The sequence below is a fragment of the Ochlerotatus camptorhynchus genome, unplaced genomic scaffold, assembly GCF_037179485.1.
Source record: "Ochlerotatus camptorhynchus isolate MF236.1 unplaced genomic scaffold, CSIRO-AGI_Acam_v1.1 ptg000371l, whole genome shotgun sequence".
NCBI classification, from domain to species: Eukaryota; Metazoa; Arthropoda; class Insecta; order Diptera; family Culicidae; genus Ochlerotatus; species Ochlerotatus camptorhynchus.
Genome location: NW_027040859.1, coordinates 1098887 through 1120299, shown reverse-complemented (window position 1 = coordinate 1120299; position 21413 = coordinate 1098887). Strand labels below are relative to the sequence as shown.

Genomic DNA, 21413 nt, shown 5'->3' with positions numbered 1-21413 from the left:
TGTAAAATAATCTTAGTGTGTTTGGGTTGAAGATAGTTTTCTCTATCCGATGATGCCGGTAATTTGCGTTCGATTCGCGAGGAAAGAATAATCAACGTTTTGTTTATAAAAGTTGATAGTACCTTTTCAATTGTTGGTCTAAAATATATTGAATTGGTTCCGCTTTTTGATAGATCGAAATTCTATCCGCCAGACTATGAATATAGCGACTATAGTGATCCACCACTTTTCGGTCTGTCTCATCTTTGTCAATCTATCATTAAATAATCAGCATTTATTTAAGCCTCCCTTATTCTTGTTCATATGAGTTATTGATAATTCAACTGAGCAACCAATGAAATATAATTAAATTGCTATCGATTTAACCCATTAAAGCCCAGTGATCTAATTATAGATCAGCCTTTTTTTCTGTTATCATGTCGTAACAGAAATCGGTTACGTAAATTATGTGTTTAATATCACTAGAATGATCCTTGGAATATCCTTAACATCTTGTTTTCAAATAGTATGAGAATAATTCTTGGGTTACTCCTGGAAAAATCGAGCATTGCTCGGAGGCCAAAAATCGAATTTGGCGTTAACGGGTCGAACAAAACAAAACAACGAAAAACCTTCTGGATAAACCGCTTTCCCTTTCTGTTTTATGTGCAATTTAATACAGTTTTTTTTTTTTACGTTTACGTTATTTACTCTTTTAAGCAAGACTCGTTTTCATCCAGGAGATATTTGTGCATGCTCCGATGCAATTTTTGGTGTGTGTGTGTGTGTGTGTGTGTGGATGCTTTTGTGCAGTATAAATATAATGGCGCATCGTGAATCACATTGTAGCTTGTGGTGGTTTCCTCAAACTAATAATTTTCTTAAACTCAAACTAATAATATCATTGAATCCAAGTTAAGAATTGTTCACACTTCATTTGTAGACAATCTGACGCGAAGATATTGCAATGTTTTTTTTTATCGTTCCACAAAAACAACTATCGAATGAGGAAATATTGACCACTCTATCGAAATTAATTTGATGTTACACTTTTGGTATGTAAATAAGCGGCTGAGCAGCTCTGCATCAGTGTGTGCTTGTGGGGAAAGGTTTTTAATATTTCACCAATGTCGGTAGGTAAGCAACATACTATGACAACGGGCTTTAGAGGAAGTGAGGGCCGTTAAAGTGAAAATCGGATAAAAGAAGATGGCCCAGCACTGCTTTAATTAACTGACAAATGAAACTGATAGTCGTCTCTTCCTGTGATCAGTGTCAAAATGGTCAAATACCTATGTCGATAGAAATTAATGATGTTTTTCGGTTGCATCGTAAGAGCAGGGATCGATACCTACAGATACCTATGTAAATTGATGAAATAATGTTATGGGTGATGGGGAGGTTGGCTTGAGTACATGTGATTTGTCATCTTCGTACATAAGGACTAGTTAATTTATGAAGGGGATACACATTTGTATCCATACAGCTTGCTTTTCAAGCAGCAACCTCAGTTCCTTCGGTCAGCATATATATATGCCGAATGCCGTGCAGAGTGACCCCAACGGAAACCGGAACCATGTATTGATCCAAATTTTTCATGTCGAATTCAAAAACTTGAATAGATTCCCGACAAAACGTAACTTGTTGTGTCGAAAAAGATTGAGATATGATGAATTTTGAGATCTATGCAAATTTAGGCGTAAGGCATGCAAAGGTTAACAAGGCATAAAAGTAACAAGGACTAAAATGTGTCTCTTTGATTACTGAAAAATCCTGATCCCCTAGTTTGAAGTTTTCAGGACTAGGGTTCGGCTGTAGATCTTATACCAGTAACACTGAGCGATGTATAATTAGTAGACTGATGCAAAATTTGAAATTTTCGCTCCACAGTGCTCAAACGGTTCCGAATTGGGTCCTGATTAGCCTCCCAAAATTTGAACTACTTTAGTAAGAAACTGACTTGGCACAAACCATTTCAAGTTTATATGGGAATTACTAAGGGAAAACTTGTGTTTTTGTTCATATCTATCTAATAATTCACCACATAACTTTGCTTTTAAAAATAATAGCAGTGATTGTAGCAAATTTTCTTTTGACTGAAAAACGATGTTTCGCAAAGTTGTAGCTTAGAAAATTTCCCGTAAAAATAGTTATAGAACTTTTCGAAAAAGCAATATGGAAAATATGTAGAAGACAATGAACAGAAAGTTTAGTTTTCCAATAGTAATTTCCATATAAACTTCGAATGGTTTGTGCCAAGTCAGTTTTTTACCAAATGAGTTTAAAATTTGGGAGGCTAATCAGGACCTGATTTGAAACCGTTTGAGCACTGTGGAGCAAAAGTTTCAAATTTTGCATCAGTCTAATAATTAGTGTCCGAGATTTTTGCTTTAGTAATAGGGCTTATCAACCATCGTGACGGCCATTGTTGGACTCTTCAAGGAATTACCTTAACGGATTCGATAATTTTAGACTGCATGTATCTTTAGTATTAGCATTTTTTCAAATAAAAAATTTGTGCATCTCAAATCAACGAATATTCTAAAAAGGAAAGGGATAAAACGGCAGTATGCCACATTGTCCTTACAAATGTTAAATTAGATTAAAAAAGTGGATTGATCTAACAATCGACAAAGTAGTTATTTATCACAATGCTGGAATTCTCTATGGCTCTTCTTTCATCGAACAACTCCTCACCGGGAAGCGATATGATTAAATTCAATCTTCTGAAAAATCTTCCAGACATCGCTAAAAGACGCTTGCTAGACTTATTCAATTCCTTACTAGAAAATAACATTACACCGCCTGAACGAAGACAGGCTAAAACCTGGCAAACCAGCGTCTGACCATAACTCATACCGTCCGATTGCTATGCTTTTCGTGCATTAGGAAATTGTTGGAGAAAATGATCCTTAGGTCGAAGCAAATAACTTGCTATCAAATACACAGTTTGGGTTCCGCAAGAGCAAATGAACAAACGATTGTCTAGCGCTGGCAATTGGCTTCAGTATTCTTGGACATTAAGGGGGCTTTTGATTCAGTTTCCATTGAAATTTTGTCAGACAATCTGCACAGATGTGGACTTTCTGGAATTTTAAATAATTTCTTGTACAATTTGTTGTCAGAACAGCAAATGAACTTTTCCCTTGGACAACTGACAACTTCCAGAATTAGCTACATGGGCCTGTCCCAAGGCTCATGTCTCAGCTCTCTTCTTTATAACTTTTATGTCAAAGATATCGACAACTGTTTGGCAGAACAATGCACGCTAAGACAACTTGCAGATGACGGTGTGGTTTCCATAAGAGATCCACATGCCGTGGGCTTGCAAGGACCATTGCAAAGTTCCTTAGATAACTTGTCTTCTTGTGCTAGGAATCTAAGGATCGAATTCTCGCAGCAGAAAACTGAACTGGTAGTGTTTACTCGAAAGCGGTACCCAGCCCAAATGCAGCTTAATCTTTTGGGCAGAAACATCCCAAGTAACCAAAAGTTTCGCATTCAACTATTAAAATCACTTCCAAGTTCCGTAAAGTTCAAATAAAGTTCCCACCGAACCTTCAAGTTCCATAAAGTTCAAATAAAGTTCCGACAGAACTTTCAAGTTCCATAAAGTTCAAATAAAGTTCCGACAGAACCTTCAAGCCACATGAAGCAATCCGCACAAGTCTTTATTAGTAACAAAATTTAATGTTAAATGATCAGCGGACCGAATAAATCATAATTCTTATATTTATGCAGTGCATCAACATTCTATTCAAACATAAAAAAAAATAAAAAGTTATTTTCTGGATTCGAACCTGGGTATTCGACATGCGATCTACGAACGCTAATCACTACGCCACAAATGCGTTGGAATAGTAAGCGGGCAAACATCAATTTAAAATTCATCAAGGTGTTGTGTTTCGTATAGCACTGAAAACTCCAACAGTAGGGACAACAGCTCACTTTATTATATCTCAGATGACGCAGCGGTTCATGCTGGGGCTCGCACGCAGAAGGACTGGGTTTAATTCTTCAAACAGCTCCAACTCTACTACTAATGCTGATTAATCAATCAATACACATTAATAATACCTGCCTTTAGAAAGAAATAACTTTCATAAAAGTGCGAACTAAAAATAGAATTGGTGGAACCTTTTTGAATTTATTTTCTGAAAGTTCCGTTCAAGTTCCGCCAGAAGCTGCTTAGAATGCTCTTCAATTATGATATCGGAACTTTCAAGTTTTTATAACGAATTTATTTTCTGAAAGTTCCGTTCAAGTTCCGCCAGAAGCTGCTTAGAATGCTCTTCAATTATGATATCGGAACTTTCAAGTTTTTATAACGACTTAAAAATGAGGCTGCTTAGAATTCTATAGACCACCACCAACCAAGCTGCTTAAGCCACAAATAGCCTTTTATCAGAACTTTTGGTTACTTGGGATTACTCAATGATTGTCTTTCAAGTACCTTGGGGTCTTTTTTTTAATCTTTATTTTAGAGATTTTTAGCCTTAGGCTACTTCATCTCTTTACCTTGGGGTCTGGTTTGATTCAAAGTACACTTGGAATACCCATATTACGTATTTGAAGCAAAAATGTCAGCAGAGGATCAACTTTCTCCGTTCAATTTGCGGCACATGGTGGGGTTCTCATCCGGGAGACCTCATAACGCTTTATAAAACAACAATTCTCTCTGTTCTAGAGTACGGCTCTTTCTGCTTTCTCTTGGCAAGAAAATGTCACCTAATAAAATTGGAACGAATTCAATATCGTTGTCTGCGTATTGCTCTCGGCTTATGCACTCAACGCATAACATGAGTCTCGAGGTTCTGGCAGGAGTAACACCCCTTCAGAACCGTTTCTGGGAGCTCTCTCTCTCAGAATACTAATCAAATGCGGAGTGACGAACACACTTATAATTGAAAATTTTGAAGAAATTCTTGGGCTGAACACACAATCTCGATTTATGAGAATCTACCACCACTACATATCGTCGGATATGTGTCTTCCTTGTTATACTCCAGACCGTGCTCACTTCACCAGTCGCAGTTCCTCAATTGAATATGATCTGACCATGAAACAAGCTACTCATGGGATTCCCGATCAGCTTCGACCTATTATTATCCCGCGTATTTTACTGAAAAGTACCAACGTGTCAATTGCGTGAAAAGATATTTTACAGACGGGTCTCGTCCAGAGCTGGTAAATATCACGGCCGTCATGTGACGATGAGAAAAATCACGAGACGAAACTACCTATCATTAGCTTTCTTGTCATTTTTCAATGATCAAGCACTCGTGAGAATAAATCTTATGCGGTTTTGACATCAACATTTCTAACTGATTTAGATGAATTTAAGCAAACAACCGTATGTAATCGTTAGAGTGAATATATTATTAAGATTTCCTCGGTGCAAGTAACTTTAATAACATTAAATAAGCTAGTAATTACGATGATCACAACACTGTCACGTTCTGTCATGACAAAAAATTCGATGAGATTTTGAAGAAAATCTCTATCATCGTTTTCTCATCCAATGATAGTTACAGAAGTATCTCTGTAAATATCGCGTGCGATCTATCATTGAAAATAAAATTTGCCAGCCCTGGTCTCGTCTCAGTGGATCCACTGGCTTCGGTGTCTTCAATGAAAACTCTAGCGCCTTCCGCAAACTCCAGGAACCTTGTTCCGTTTTTGTTGCTGAGCTTGCAGCAATCAACTTCGCATTGGGGATGATTTCCAACATGCCCGCAGACCATTACTTCATCTTCTCGGATAGTCTCAGTTCGATTGAGGCTATTCGGTCGATTATTTCCTTTCAAAGGTAAGGGAGCAGATGAGTGGTCGAAAGATCATTTATGATTACCTTTGTATGGATCCCCTCACATTGCTCAATCCCAGGCAATGAGAAGGCGGACTCTCTCGCAAAGGTGGGCGCGCAGGAAGGCAAATTTTATGACAGGCAAATTTCACACGATGAATTTTACCATTTAGTGCGTCAGAGTACCCTTTCGAGTTGGCAAACCGATTTGGGACAATGGAAATCTTGGGCGGTGGTTACATTCAATTATTCCTAATGTTTCTTCGAGAGCGTGGTTTAAAGGCTTGGACTTAAGTCGTGACTTCATTCTCGTCCTATCGTCTCGACTTATGTCCCACCACTACTCGCTAGATGCTCATCTCAATAGAATAAACCTCGTGGACAGCAACATCTGTCGGTGTGGAAACGGTTACGATGACATCGATCACGCAGTTTGGCAATGTACGGATAATGACGCCGCCAGAGAGCGACATTTGAATACCCTCGAGGCCCAAGGAAGACAACCCTATGTTCCTATCAGAGACGTGTTGGGAACTCGCGATATCTGCTATATGTAGTCGGTTTATATGTTTCTTCAAATGTCTAGTATAAGAATTTAATTCCTTTGCCTGTTGTCTCTCTTTATTAGTTTTTGTTTGTCTTGTCCCCTGAGTCTCATCGTCGCCCACTGGTCACCCACCATAGCCGGTCGAACTCCAGGCAAAACTAGAACCGCACTATCATTCATACTGGCGACAACGCTCTGATGAGACAACGAAACCTTACCCCCAAGCTTCTCCCCTGATCCTATCCTTCGACAATGTACCTCTCTAACCTCGAGTAAGCCGCGAGTATTCTGCCCAACTCTTACTAGACATAAAATTAAGTAAATTTTGTTACAAACAAAGAACAATGAACTATCGGCTCCGTAAAGCTAACGCGATTGAGCCTTCCAAATAAACGAACTAGTTAAAAAAAAGATATTAACTGTCAAGCGGTCAGCTTCAAAGTAAAAAAATAACAGTGTAACATTAACGCAAACACTCAATGACGTTTCACCGTTGTTGTTTATGTTTACTGCAGCTTTCATTTTTGCCGACATTTTCGTTTTCGATAACTCTGATCGATTGCGACTTCGACTTTTCATGATAAAAACGGTACTGAACGTTCCCCCAGCAGCAGTGTAATCAGCCCAGTGGCAGGCGCGTAGGCAACATCTTATACCGTGACAGCGGGCCCAGTACAGCAAAAGAAAACAATTTGAGCCCGGGACATGTTGCCTACTGTCAAACGCTGCTGTCACTGGCCTGAGTGTAATACGACCACGGAACCATCACTCTGGGACTCCGTTTACAGGGGAGGCGTAGTCAGTCGATTCCCGTTCCATCGGAGGACAGCACATCGGTTCGCAGACGATGAAGAATTCGTGGAAATTAATGACTACTTTCTGGGACAGAAGTGCGACCGATTATGTGCACTGAGATCAGCTAACAAATAATGCCGAATTTTTTAGAACAAGGAGCGGCTTTTGGTGGCGGTGGCCAGCAAGATCATCAAAGAATGACTTGCCTCTGGTGTGAAATCCATTTTTTATTAAACGAATGTCAAATGTACACTTCAAACCAAAAATAGTCAAAAACAAAAAAACAACTGTCAGACTAAGTATAAGATTCACAAATATCACACATATTAAAATGTTTAATATTTCCACCATCGATATTGATGCTGATACTTGGACCTGTCCTTCCCCTAGGTCGGAAGACACTTCCATCAAAAGCTCGGAAGACTTTTTGGGATTTTTGAAGGGCTGTCCCAGAAGAAGTTGCAAGAATTACTGGGAAACCGCCAATATAAGTTGGGATAAACCTTCGGGCAAGTCTGGAGAAACTTTCAGAGGAAGTTTAAAACTACTTCTGGGAGAGCTCAAAAGAAAGTTCCAGTGGAAGCAGAAAAATCTATCTTTAAAAACTGTCGCATTTACCATTAACCCATTAATCTTCGCTCATTTTCAACTTCTATTCAATTTTCATACTGCCGTACTCTAACGGAACTATCCACCTACCCTGTTCTAAAGATCTTTCTCTAGCTAATAAATTATCACACTAAAGCTTCATGTTAGCATTTCCAACCAACTCAGAAAAATCTTGCCGAAAAAAAAACGAAAGCTAGAAAAAAACCTCCTGATATAGTTTGGAGGATATGTCAGAAGAAATTCGTGCTCCAGCATAAGCCAGAATGGTTTTGGGGCTGTTAGAATAAATTTCTAGAAGGAGCCAGAATAATCTTCTGGGAGGGTGTAAGAAGACCGAAACTGCCTGTCGATACCAGAGAGAGTTCTGGAAATCACTGAAAGAAGCTTCGGAGAGAAATCATCAAAAAAATGCAACACTACCTTAGAGTGTAATGTTTACATGTGCAAAATCTCGTCATAATCTGTCAAGTGGTTATCGAGATGGCCGTCCAATCGCTTGTCAATGTCAATCATCAAAGCTGCTGCACAAGTTTATCGAAATTTTCTGGCGCCAGCATGTTGGGAATAGAACGTAGTTTTTTTTAATAAGTCTTGAGTTATCAGTACAGGCTCAACTTGTCTTCATCCAGCTGACACTGGATCATCTTTGAGCCAGACTGGCCCCCTGCTGGGATTATGTATTGGACTGCAATCCGAAATGGCCGTGATGGTGGTAACCCTGCAGGGATGCTCGCATTTGGTGACGAAAGTTGCCACCGCCATCTCTTCCACCGGCCGTTAGCATGAAGTTAGGCAATAGGTTGCTGTCACGCATTGAGATTTCTCGACTGAGTTTAAACCTGTCGCCAGGCTTTTCGGCAGATTTGTCAGTTTTTTCTTCGATGCTGTGGCATTCATGAGTTGCATCGGTTGGACTCAACTGGTCCCAATAATACTGGATGAGCTTCGGCGGAAGGGGAATCGGAATCGGAACCGACGGCACCGGTGAGGGTAGGGGTTGCTTTTTGCATGGGTTTTTCCACCGACACAGGGGTGGTGATTTATTTATTTATTACTAGCTGAGTGTGCCCGGTCTTGCTCGGGATTCAATATTAGCTTGAGTTTATGCGCCGATTAAAAAAAAAGCATGCTATATTGTACGTAGCCCCCCTCCCCCTATTATCTAAGAGGCTACCCCTATGATTATCTCCTTATACCCCCACACTCGCCCCCACATGCCTAATTTGGTTCCATTTGCTTGATTAGTTCTCGAGTTATGCAGAAATTTCTGTTTCATTTGTCAGACAGACAGACAGACAGACAGACAGACAGACAGACAGACAGACAGACAGACAGACAGACAGACAGACAGACAGACAGACAGACAGACAGACAGACAGACAGACAGACAGACAGACAGACAGACAGATCAGACAGATCAGACAGATCAGACAGAACAGACAGAACAGACAGAACAGACAGAACAGACAGAACAGACAGAACAGACAGAACAGACAGAACAGACAGAACAGACAGAACCGACAGAACCGACAGAACCGACAGAACCGACAGAACCGACAGAACCGACAGAACCGACAGAACCGACAGAACCGACAGAACCGACAGAACCGACAGAACCGACAGAACCGACAGAACCGACAGAACCGACAGAACCGACAGAACCGACAGAACCGACAGAACCGACAGAACCGACAGAACCGACAGAACCGACAGAACCGACAGAACCGACAGGACAGACAGAACAGACAGAACAGACAGACAGACAGACAGACAGATATTCATGACAGTAGTTGTCTTAATGCAAGGTTGCAAATATTATTATTATTTATCTTTATTAGGGAGGCTTTCAGCCTTGGGCTGGTTCGCCTCCACTAGGTTGCAAAATACTCATTTCAGCTAAAATAATGTTTTTCGGAATAATAAAACCAAAAGATGCTATGATGGCATGTTTTACTTGTAACTTACAAGAAGAGGTTACAAAGTATGCGTTAGAAACATAAAACCTGTAAATTTTGCTTTCTATGAGTCACAATCAGCGATTTGCTGATCGCTGAGTGAGTGAGTGAGTGTGTGAAAAATCGCTGATTGTGACTCTCATGAAGTGATGTCAAACACATTCTCTGAAACCTCTTCTTGTATCCTACCAATTCAAAATATGATCATGGCATCTAATTATTTCATAATTTAAAAAAAAACATTGTTTTAGCTGAAATGAGTATTTGCAACCTTGTCTTAATGAATAAAACTTAGATAATACACCAAAAAAAGCAAAACATAAAAACAAAAATAATCACAATCTTCTCAATCGGTTTCGAAATTGGATGGAATCTTGGTTGTAGTAAGGATGATTGCCGCAACATCCTTTGAGGAACACGGAAGATTAATTGTGAAAGCAGTTGAGGGCAGTCCACATCGCCATTTGAAAATTTCGCTACAAATACGCCTTGTTGCATTTTTCTGCTTCCAATGTGTCCAGGTCCAATAGCATGCATCGGTCTGCATAATGTGGTAAATTCATCGGATCGATCCACGGCAGGCTGCGCAACGCCAACCTCAAAAATCTTTTCTGAACACGTTCTATTCGGAGATTCCACACTAGCTCATATGGAGACCAGACCACAGATGCATTCTCAAGCATAGGTCGAACTAAAGAGCAATATAGTGCCTTCAAGCAGTGAGGGTCTTTGAAATCTCGTGCAATCTTCGAAATAAATCCCAGTTGACGATTTGCCTTAGAGATGATCGAGGAATAGTGAAGATTGAAGGTCAACTTTGGGACCAAAAGAACACCAAGATCAGTCATACGTTCTACTCTGCGAAGCGTTACATTGTCAATGCAGTAGTCGTAAAGGATTGAACTCTTAGAGCGGTGAAACGTCATCACTGCACACTTTGAAATGCTGATGATGAGCTTATTGCGACGGCACCAATCCACAAACAAATCTAGCAGAGCTTGAAGACGATGACAATCCTCAATCGAGTGAACTATGACGTATAGCTTAAGATCATCTACATAAATGAGCTTGCATTAAACTCCCAACAAAGCTGCTACATCGTTGAAGAATAATGACCCAGGTTACTTCCCTGAGGTACCCCAGAGGTGCTGGTAAACGTAGAAGAGACACAAGATCCTAGTCGTACTCGAAGAGTTCGCCCAGTCAAGTAGGAATGTAACCACGACCTAAGTTGCTCAGACGCTCCTAGTCGGGAAAGCTTGCATAACAAAACTTTTTGGTCGATTTTGTCGAATGCGGCTTTCAGATCAGTATATATGACGTCGACTTGTGCCTTATCCTCCATCGCGGTGATGCATGTACTGGTGAAAAAGGTCTACAGATCTACCGGGAATAAATCCATGCTGGACAGTTGAAATGTAGTGACAAATTCGCTTAAGATGATCTCAAACAGTTTGGACGCTGCCGAAAGCCTGGTGATACATCGATAGTTCTTAATATCCCGTTTATTGCCAGCTTTGAAAGCAAGAAACATATACGACTGCTTCCACAATGTTGGGAATTTTTCTTGCTCAAAGGATGCATTAAATATGGCTGCTGAATGTTCTGCTAAGGCAGCTGAGCAACCGGCAGAACACCACTGCAGGTCTGGTAGCAGGTCACTTTTTAGTGACTTGGTCACTATTTTCAAGCCAGTCTCTTTTTTCATCAAAAGGTCACTAAAGTCACTATTCCTTAAAATTTAGTCACTAAAGTCACTTTTTTACTACCGATGTTGAGAGTAAAAAAAAAAATACTTCAAAAACTCACATCAAATCACAGATTGATTTAGTAAAAAATGTGTGTTAGAAAGATTCATTGAAAATGCGTGTAAATTCTGACGGACAAAAAAAGTTGCGAACAGACGGAAATGTTAACTGTAAAATTGATGTTGACGAAATCACTAATATTTTTATTTGTTTGATCTCGAATTGGTTATAGACCTATCACAAATTGTAAGAGGTTTCGCAGGTTGCAATTTTCTCAATTTGGTTGTGTTAGAGATCTCGAATTTTTAGGCCCAAAAAAAATGGTCCAAAACCAAGGGGTAGGTCACTCCGCACACCAATCCTGGGTCATCTTTTTTGTAAGTGTGCCACAGGTGTGCCGATTGTGCCGGTCATAGAGCAAGCTGCGATTGTTTGTAAAATACCCATCCCGGCAACCCGGTATTTCTGACACCTTGAATGTTTTGTTTGAAATCGCAGGGATAAATCGGATTGAGGATGACGCGGGAAGTGGCGGGTGCGCGAAATTTTGTTGTTTTGTGTTCATAGGATAATAAAAGTTCTGTGTTTTAGGTTATTATAATGCCCTCAAAGGCAGAACAGAAACCTAGCCTTTCGTGATGTGAAAAGCAACGGTCTATTAGAGGCCGGAAAGAGTTGGAACCGGTGGGGAACATGGTTCAAGATCGACTATAGAGGATGATGAATAGACTTCTGTAGTTTGTTTGGTGTGAGTTGCAGCATTATTTGTATGATGATGATGATGATGATGATGATGGTCCCACCTCTTACCCCTACAAAGGTTTGAGCTGGACGATTTATCTTTAAGATAATTAAATATGACATTTTAACCAGGTTGGCAAACAAAATCGAACTGGTTTCAGTTACAGATATAAATTCCCTCTAGAGTTTACAGTTGCTTCACAGCGATATAAATGTTGAAAAGCTCAGGTGTCCACCTCTTAGTTCACCTTTTTGTCAACCTAAAATATTCATAAGTATTACAAGCAATCAAGAGTTAATGAACAATCAACAAAGCATCCTATTACACTAGTAACCCCGCAATCTGATGCTATCATAATTTTCAGCAATGTCAGGAATGCTCACGAACCCCCAACATTTGCCAGAAAACTTACTACTAACTCAAGGTATCTTCCAAATAAGCTTCAAAATTGCATTTTTTTTTTTATCAAATGTTAAATTCAGTCCTCTATATCCGTAATACGCGCGCGAGGCTCAAACCTTTGTAGACTACTATTTTTTTTACTACTACTATTAAATCATATATCAAAAATCCATCATCACCATCGTGGCGAACAAAATAGTTTTTGCAGTGCTACAATAATTATTAAAAAGTCGTTATAACAGCTATCCATACAAAGTAATCCGTTAAAAATAACTTCGTCAAGATACATAATTTGTCAATTCATAAAAAAAAATCACTGGATAACCGTTCAAAAGACAGTTTTAACGTGTGAAATGCAATGTCTCTTAAATTCTGCTAATGTTGTTGAACGTTTAATGTGTCTAGGCATCGAATTGAAAACATTTATTCCTTTAAAAAATAATGAATTCTGTGAAGCACAAGTCAAGAAATGTGGTGTTCTTATTTCATCCGCGTTTCTAGTATTATATCTATGAAAGTCACTTCCTCTTTCAATTCGATCACACAAATATCGAGGCAGCAAACCGTTAACTACTTTAAAAATGAACACCATAGTCAAATATACAATTCTTTGCTTCACCGACAACCATTGTAAGGCGTCTAGCATCAAAGTTGAGGAAGTGAATCTATTACATCTCAAAATCAAACGCATTATTTTATTCTGCAAGCGCTGTAATCTCGATATTTGTGTTGCATTAGACAGAAATAAAATGGATGGGCAAAAGTCTAGATGAGGAGAGATGATTGATTTGTATAGCTGTATTTTACTGGCAATAGTTAAATCGTTTTTCAATCGACATAGAATTCCATACTTCTTGGCAATTTTCTTGATGACATTGTCAATGTGAGAGTTGAACTTAAGTTTGTCATCAATAATCACGCCAAGATATTTAATCTCCTGAACGCGATCAATAGTCTCATCATCAATTACAACAAAGACGTTCTCATTTAATCGATTCCGCGAAATTACCATAAATTTAGTTTTACTTGTATTCAATTTTAACTGCTTACACTTCAACCATCTACTTAGATACTGCAAATCTTCATTCAAGTGTGAGACGGCAACTTCTAAATCCTTAGCTGCAATGAATAACACAGTATCATCTGCAAAAAGGTTAATGTCGCAAAACCGTAAAACACGTCGCAAGTCATTAATATACATAATAAATAAAAGGGGCCCTAATACACTTCCCTGGGGCACTCCAAGGTTGTTCTCCACGGGACTGGAAACAGAATCATTAAAAACAGTCCGTTGAGTTCTGCCAGACAAATAGCTTTCAAACCATTTATATGCAGTACTCGTAATTCCAAAGCGCTTGATTGTACTTAACAGTAAGGCATTGATCGGAGATGAACCAGCCTGCGGCTGAAAATCTCCTAAATAGAGATAATAATAATTATTATTTGAATTAAAGGTATTAATGAGGTCTAATTAACTGCCTCTGTCTCTTGAGCCCACTCTAGAACCTACATTTCGTATTTAGATCTATATTTTAACTGCTGGTCTGAGTTCCTCTGGTATATTTAATTAGAGGATATTACTGAAAATACAGTTAAACAGCACATAAAGTTGTGAACAACTTCAATGACAGTTGTCTAGCAGTGCTCCCATTTTATTTAAAATGATCCAATGCCTACGAAATTGTGCCGAAGATGTGCCAATGGATGTGCCCAAGCTGTGCCGAATCTAGTTTCGGCACAATGTGCTGAGTGACTTACCCCTTTGTCCAAAACTCTAAAATCCATCCCTAAATCCCTAATTTTTCACGATCGAGATTTTTAGACCTAGACGAATTCAAATTTTGTTTTATGTCCGTGATCTTTCCATCTGGGATAATTTTCTTCGTTCCACAGTAATGAGAGGTTTTTGAAAACTGCGATCTAGAAAAGTTGTCTATGTCCCACAGTTATGAATTTGTTTCCTTGTGTTACAGAAGATTCTTTTCTTGGAATGAATGGAGACGACCAGTGCGTTATAGCGGCTATAGATAGAAGAACGGTTTTTCTAATTAAAATACTAATCGCTTATCGCATCGCTTCATAAATATCCTAGATATTTAAAATTGACTGTCTTTATAAAATTGTCAAAATTTGTCTAAATCTTTGAATTTGAATATTTTTCTCTGTACCTCAATTTTGCGATCTAATCATCAATGTGTGCTTTCGATGCTTATATCAACTTAGTAAATAGTTTGTTTAAAAGAAAGCTTATTCAATTCATATTTATTTTTTGATGATAATGGGATCCATAAACCGTTTGTTTTATTTTTTAGAAACATGAAAAATGCGGGTTTGTGAGTTTATAAAATTTCTCGAAGTGGCAATCGACATCAATGGAAGATTGAAACCATATCTTTCTTACCAATAAATGTCACTATTGGTCACTTTTTTATTGTTTAAAAGTCACTATTTGGTCACTATTTTCGTTATTTTAGTCACTAAAGTCACTACTATTAAATCACATACTCACTACCAGCCCTGCCACTGCCGGAATTCCATCTGGACCAGGAGAGAGTGAGGTTTTGAGTCTCCTTGCTAATGAAAGTACCATATCCCGAGTTACTTCGAATGTGCTCAGTTCCACTTAGTCACTAGGCGTATCAGAGGCAGCAGATTCAGCTTCAACGTCACTTGTCACATTTTTATCGAAGACAGATGCAAAGTGTTTAGCAAACATCTCACACGCTTCGCTAAGAGAAGTGGTCTCTTTCCCATCGAGTAGTATGTTGGACGGTATACTCGAATCTTTCCTTTTGCTGTTGATAAAGCTCCAAAAATGTCGGGGGTTACGCCGCAAATTCCACTGGACTCTGAGGACGTGTGATTTGTACAAGACACTGTTATGTTTAATATAAGCGATACTGGCACGCTTGAAGTCACGCTTCGTGTCAGCTGTTCTGTGACGACGTAGTTTTCTCTGGACTGCATTACGCTCACGCTACAGCACTCTAAGCTGAGGAGTACTCCAAGCTGGAGAAATTGGTCGTCTTTTGAGAGGAACATTTGATTCCAACCAATGCTGAATAATGCTACAGAAACGCACAGTCATCTCGTCAACATCAATGCATTCAAACACATCTACCCAGTCTTGATCAAAAAGATACTGCAGTAATGAGACATAATCAATTTTCTTGAAGTCTAGAAGCCCTACTCTATCATCCACGTTGCAAGCTGGGTGAGATGGCCTGTTAAGTAGAGCAGGTAGCAACAGAATTAAGGATGGATGGTGAGCATCAATAGGTAAAAGAGCGATATGATGTTTGTAATGTCGATTTTTAGTTCTTTTAGTTGCGGGAGGGCTAGTGTGACCGTGGACTGTCAATAAGGACATTACCGGCCAAGTTTTGTAAAATCATGAAGTTTGATATGTCGCACGGCGAGTTTTGGTACTTTTGCGGGATACCTAATGTGATCATGGACCGGTATAGCCGCTGTTGGTCCAATTACATCAGTTGAGTGAGAAATATTATGTTCACTGTATGTATATGCCGAATGCCGTGCTAGAGTGACCCCAACGGAAATCGGGATAAATCCGGAACCATGTATTGATCCAAATTTTTCATGTCGAGTTCGAAAACTTGAATAGATTCCCGACAAAATGTAACTTGTTGTGTCGAAAAAGATTGAGATATGATGAATTTTGAGATCTATGGAAATTTAGACGTTAGACACGCAAAGGTTAACAAGGTATCCTTGAGTTTGAAGTTGTCAGGACTAGGGTTTGGTGGTAGATTTTATACCAGTAACACTGAGCGATGTCGAATTATTAGGAAATTTCAACTTTTACAAGCATGTTTTATCTCTTGTTAAATATTGATAGATAGCTGTTCAACCATTTTTAAACTTTCATTATATCCCAAACACGAAGAACAATCGTTTGTAGGCTTTCTTTATCATCTTATTTGCGATCGATTAACATTTTACTCCTTTCCGCCAAGAGACCCGTCTATTCCCGCAAGCAGTTCTTTAAGTTGTGTGTATGTTTAATTTCTCAAGGAGATCTTAACTTTTTCTTTCCTTTTCCCCTTACACAACCAATTTCCGGAACATCCATTGTATCGGGATCGCTTTCAAAGCTACACACAAGAGTCAAACGGTAGAAACCCACGAGGACGTTCATTCCTCCTCTTTTAGAGCCACAAACCATTAAAATCCCATTCGATTTAATGACTGGCAGCAGCCTATCAGTTACAATCGGCACCCTCTTCTTCAGCAAAGTGATACTGAATTCAATGGGAAAAGCAATCTCTTCCTTCCTATCGCTACCTATACTTTTACGTGTTTATTTGTTTTGCCCAGCTTTCCCACTTCTAAGCAGCATCTTCTCGATCTTCATCGATTTATCTCCCGCAGGCCATGGAAAAAATGTACGAGGTCGGTCTCACACGGAACATAGGCCTATCGAATTTCAACCAACGGCAGATACAAAGGATTCTCGATAATTGCCAAATCAAACCGGCTAATCTGCAGGTAAGGTGATCCGTGTTCTGCACCCAAGGCACAATGTGTTACTTTCACTCCCATCATATTATTGTGATCCTCCCGCAGATCGAGAACCACATCTATCTGCAGCAACCGGAACTGGTGAAATTCTGCAAAGCCAACGGTATAACGGTTACCGCGTACTCACCACTCGGTTCCAAGGGCATCGAAAAGCTACTCAAGTGAGTATCGATTTACGGTTTATTCGTTTTTAAGCCAATTGTATGAATCCGCTATTTTGCTCATTCGCCAGCCGGGAGGTACCGGACCTGCTGGACAATCCGGTGGTGAAGGAAATCGCCGATAAGTTGGGCAAAACTCCCGCCCAGGTACTGCTACGCCACGTGCTGCAGCGTGGGATTTCAACGATCCCGAAAAGCACGAACCCGAAACGTTTGCGGGACAACATCGATTTGTTCGATTTCGAAATCGACGATTCCGACGTGGTGCGCCTGAACCAGCTGGATCAGAATATTCGCATTTGCGATTTTGCATTTTTCCCGGGGTAAGTACAACCAACTTAGTTGTTCGTGTAATGATTTTAAGAACAAATGTGTTTGCAGCATCACCAAGCACCCGGAGTTCCCTTTCTAAAGCGAGGAGGTACATTTTGACAGAGTATACATGAAGTTTCTCATTACTTTCCATGAAGAAAACGAACGCAAACATTCACTAATAATCGTTAGTTACTAGTATTGATCATAGCAAGTCTATCGTTTGGCTACAATTTGATTTTAAAAATAAAAGCATTAGTATTAATAAGTATAACAATACAGTTTGAGACTTGAGTTTCAGATTCTCAATTTCTTTTGAAAAAAAATAGTTTTGATGATATATCACATTCATTATTTCAGTTTCCCTCAGTTGCAGTTTCAAGCTGAATTCGTTAGTTTGTTAGTTGGTTTCCACGTGTTTTGGAATAAAATATAAAGCGAAATGTAAAGACCACCGCTTGATCAGTATGGAAAATACGTGCCATACAACTGCGCAGGTACGAAGAACTGAACGGAATTGGTGATCCAATAATTGAGCAGGTTTTTCATCCGTATTATTCGTTTTTGATTGATTCGTTAAAACCTAAAAAAGAATGCCCTACCTTCAATCAGAGCTAAAGTAGTTTCTTGAAAGCTTTGAGTCACTAGGTTCTAGAAAATAAAAAGTATTTTTATGTTAGTACGGGACGAAACTTGTTGAATATCATTGGCGCAAATCGATTGATTTAAAAATCAAAAAAGGAGTAAGTTGTTGAGTTCTTGACTAAAGTGTAGAAGTAGTTTCATGTTGTGGACAATGATGCTCATGCTCATGCTCAAGATCCAAAATTTGTATACATCACATCGACATTTTCAAGGATTTTCTCTTGGTTCACTTCAAAGACTTCTTCTTGCATTTCAAGCTTATTGCTTATCGCATATTAGCTTATTGCATGCTCTCACAACTTAGTGTTCTAGATGCACTTCCACAGTTATTATTTGAGAGCTCTAGATGCCTGCACCATTTTTAAATTAGTATAATTCTAGATAGAGCTGGAATTAGGGCGAAATAGCTTTTGTAAACAATGACTTCTCTCGATGATTTGTTGGAATTCATGGCACGTCCACGCAAATCAACATAACCAGGTAGGGGAAATCTTCCCCTATGCGATGATGATGTTGATTTGCGTGGGCGAGCCTTAACTTTCTAGAAATCACCTAGAGAATTCATTGTTTGCAAAAACTGGTACGCCCTAATTCTAGCTCTATCTAGAATTGTGTGGCAAGTACAATCATACTCTATGCCCAAGGAAGACAATAAATTTTCCAACCCGAAAAATTCCTAAACCGGACCGGGAATCGAACCCAGCCACCTCCAGCGTGGCCTTGCTTTGTAGCTGCGTCTTTACCGGCTGAGCTAAGGGAGATCCCTCCACTTCAAAGCCTTGTTAAGACAAATTACAAAAACTTAGACCACTGGCAGAGTGAAAGCTGGTGACCGAGCGGACAAAAGATTTTATTAATAATTGTTATTCCTTTTGCTGGCCAGCTCGGTCACCAGCTTTCACTCTGCAAGCACCTAATATAAGATGAAATTTTACGAAACTTTTGAGTTTGGACTATGAAAACAAAACATTGTGCAATTTTAACGTACGGAAATTAGTTTTGCGGTCTGTTTCTGATTGTTATTCCCGGAAATCAAAAATTTCGTTTCGTTTCGTTTAGACAAACATTGGTTAGAGCTAAATTTAATAACAATTACAATGACGCCATTTTGAAAAAAATTCAACATGCAAAATGGCCGAATTTTTGTAAAAATTTGATTGATTGCCCATAAGACACAACTATGCAAAGTTTTATGCAAATCGAAGAAGGTCGAGTTTGTCAGATTTGTCATTCATTACAAAATATGTTAAGGTAATGCAAAAAATAGGGTCTTAAGAACAAGCTGACAAACGTCCTCGTTTTGAGAGTTTAAATAGACTTTAAGCGAAGACATCATATCAAGAAGACTGCGTTCGTATGAGAAAGTGGAAGAGTTGCCAGTCTTCTTGATTTTTTGTCTTCACTTTAAGCCAATATTTCGTTCTGTTTCGCTTATTTTGGGTTTTCATATCGCAACACCTTAGTAAAAACCCAAGAACCGCCATGCAATCATAGACAAATTTCATCCCAAAGCAACCTCTCAGATTCCAATGAAACTTTGTGGATGTAACGATTTTGTCTACTAAACTCTGCATACTTCTTTTCCTTGAAAAAATAAATCTACACTATTAAATGGCAGGACTACACTTAAAAAAATTACAGTAAATTATATTGCCTGTGGCTGGAAAAAAGTTTAATCTACGAGTTATATACTGATCAATAACTCGTATATAAAAAGATGGATTCTTCAGTGGTGTTGAGTACTTGGCAGTAGTAGACGAAATACGCATATCTGTCCAAAGATAAGCAATTATAACGGAATTAAAAGGAAATAAACCAACACACTCAAAGCTCTTCATAAAGGGATTCCGTTAAGAGGTTCGACAAATTTAAAAGATTCAAAAGTTCTTATTCAACGATTCTTGTCAATTTTCAAGTGTCCATGGTTTTCAATATTCCAAATTTTTCATGAGTTTTTTTTTTTAAATTGAACCAAAACATTTTGAAATATTTGAATATTTAACACTTTATTGGATTTCTTACCCCAAATTAAAAAAAAATACTGTATGTATTTTCCCCAGAATCCTTTTATTTTTCTCTACAACTTTGTCTCACGTCATTTCGATCGGAAGTGACGATTTCGTGCTACAGTTTATTGAAAATGTCAAGGATTCCATTTAAAAAAAATACATGATCCAAAATGCCCGAGTTTTAGCAAAAATGTGAATGATAGCCCATAACAAACAATTCAAGCTGAACATTGCATTAGGTTCTAAGTAACATTGACAGATTCGCTTCGTCGACTTCGTATCCCCACGGCCATGTAAAGACATTCCCAGGTATTTTCAGCACAGAAATCGATAAAAGAAGCTTTTATCTAGCATCTTATACGACAAATTTACAAGTTATTAACGAAAAATAAAGTCGACGAAGAGAATCGGAGAAAATATACTACACAGATAAAAATTCTGAATTTTAATTGTGATGTAAACATTCATTCACGTAAACTTGTATTTCATTTCATGCAACAGAGCAACTTGTAAACAATGTTGTTTACAAAGATGGGCTTTTGTATACAATATTTGCTACATTGCATGAAATGTGTCAGAACTTTACATGATATATAATGTAAACGTATATGATATGTGACGCTCCATTTATGTGCATCATATTGAACAGAAATTTACACTACTTTTTCGAACTGTGTACCCAAAATTTGAGTTTTTTTTTTACATAATTTTGAGTTGAGCCTCTCACTTGCACCCGTTATTGTTGTCAAAAAAGGAACGAAAGATTCGACCCAATGATATAGTTCAGCCCAATAAGTTACTTTAGAGTAAATTGCATATTCTTAAATTTACGTAAATTAAACTTAATTTTGGGTAGAATATACTTAAGAGTAAGTTTTTTTTGATGATGTTAAATGGAAACTTCTATATGCGATTTACTTAAATTTAGGTTATTGGGCTGAACCCGGGAATTGAGGGAAAAGTACTTAATTTTTGGGTACTTTTTATCTCCGTGTAAGACCTAATGCTATGTTCAGCTTGAATTATGCACAATGCGGCCTTCACTGAGTTTTATCGATTCGTCATTTGGCGTAGAACTGCTCAAAGCCGATATTCTGCGAGATCCAGAGATAATAAAATATAATACTAGAGTACTAGAGCACTCAAATTTGGTTAATTGAT

General features: G+C 38.6%; 1 protein-coding gene across 1 annotated transcript in view; it reads left to right on the top strand.

Moving 5' to 3' along the window:
- Positions 1–17892, top strand: part of LOC135710212 (1,5-anhydro-D-fructose reductase) — a 34337-nt gene extending 16445 nt beyond the window's left edge. Inside the window, exons 4-7 of the mRNA XM_065232733.1 lie at positions 16976–17092; positions 17171–17286; positions 17358–17609; positions 17668–17892. Of these exons, the coding sequence (XP_065088805.1) occupies positions 16976–17092; positions 17171–17286; positions 17358–17609; positions 17668–17698 (516 nt within the window). The 3' untranslated portion in view covers positions 17699–17892. The remainder of the gene's footprint in view (positions 1–16975; positions 17093–17170; positions 17287–17357; positions 17610–17667) is intronic.
- The last annotated feature ends 3521 nt before the right edge of the window (positions 17893–21413 follow it).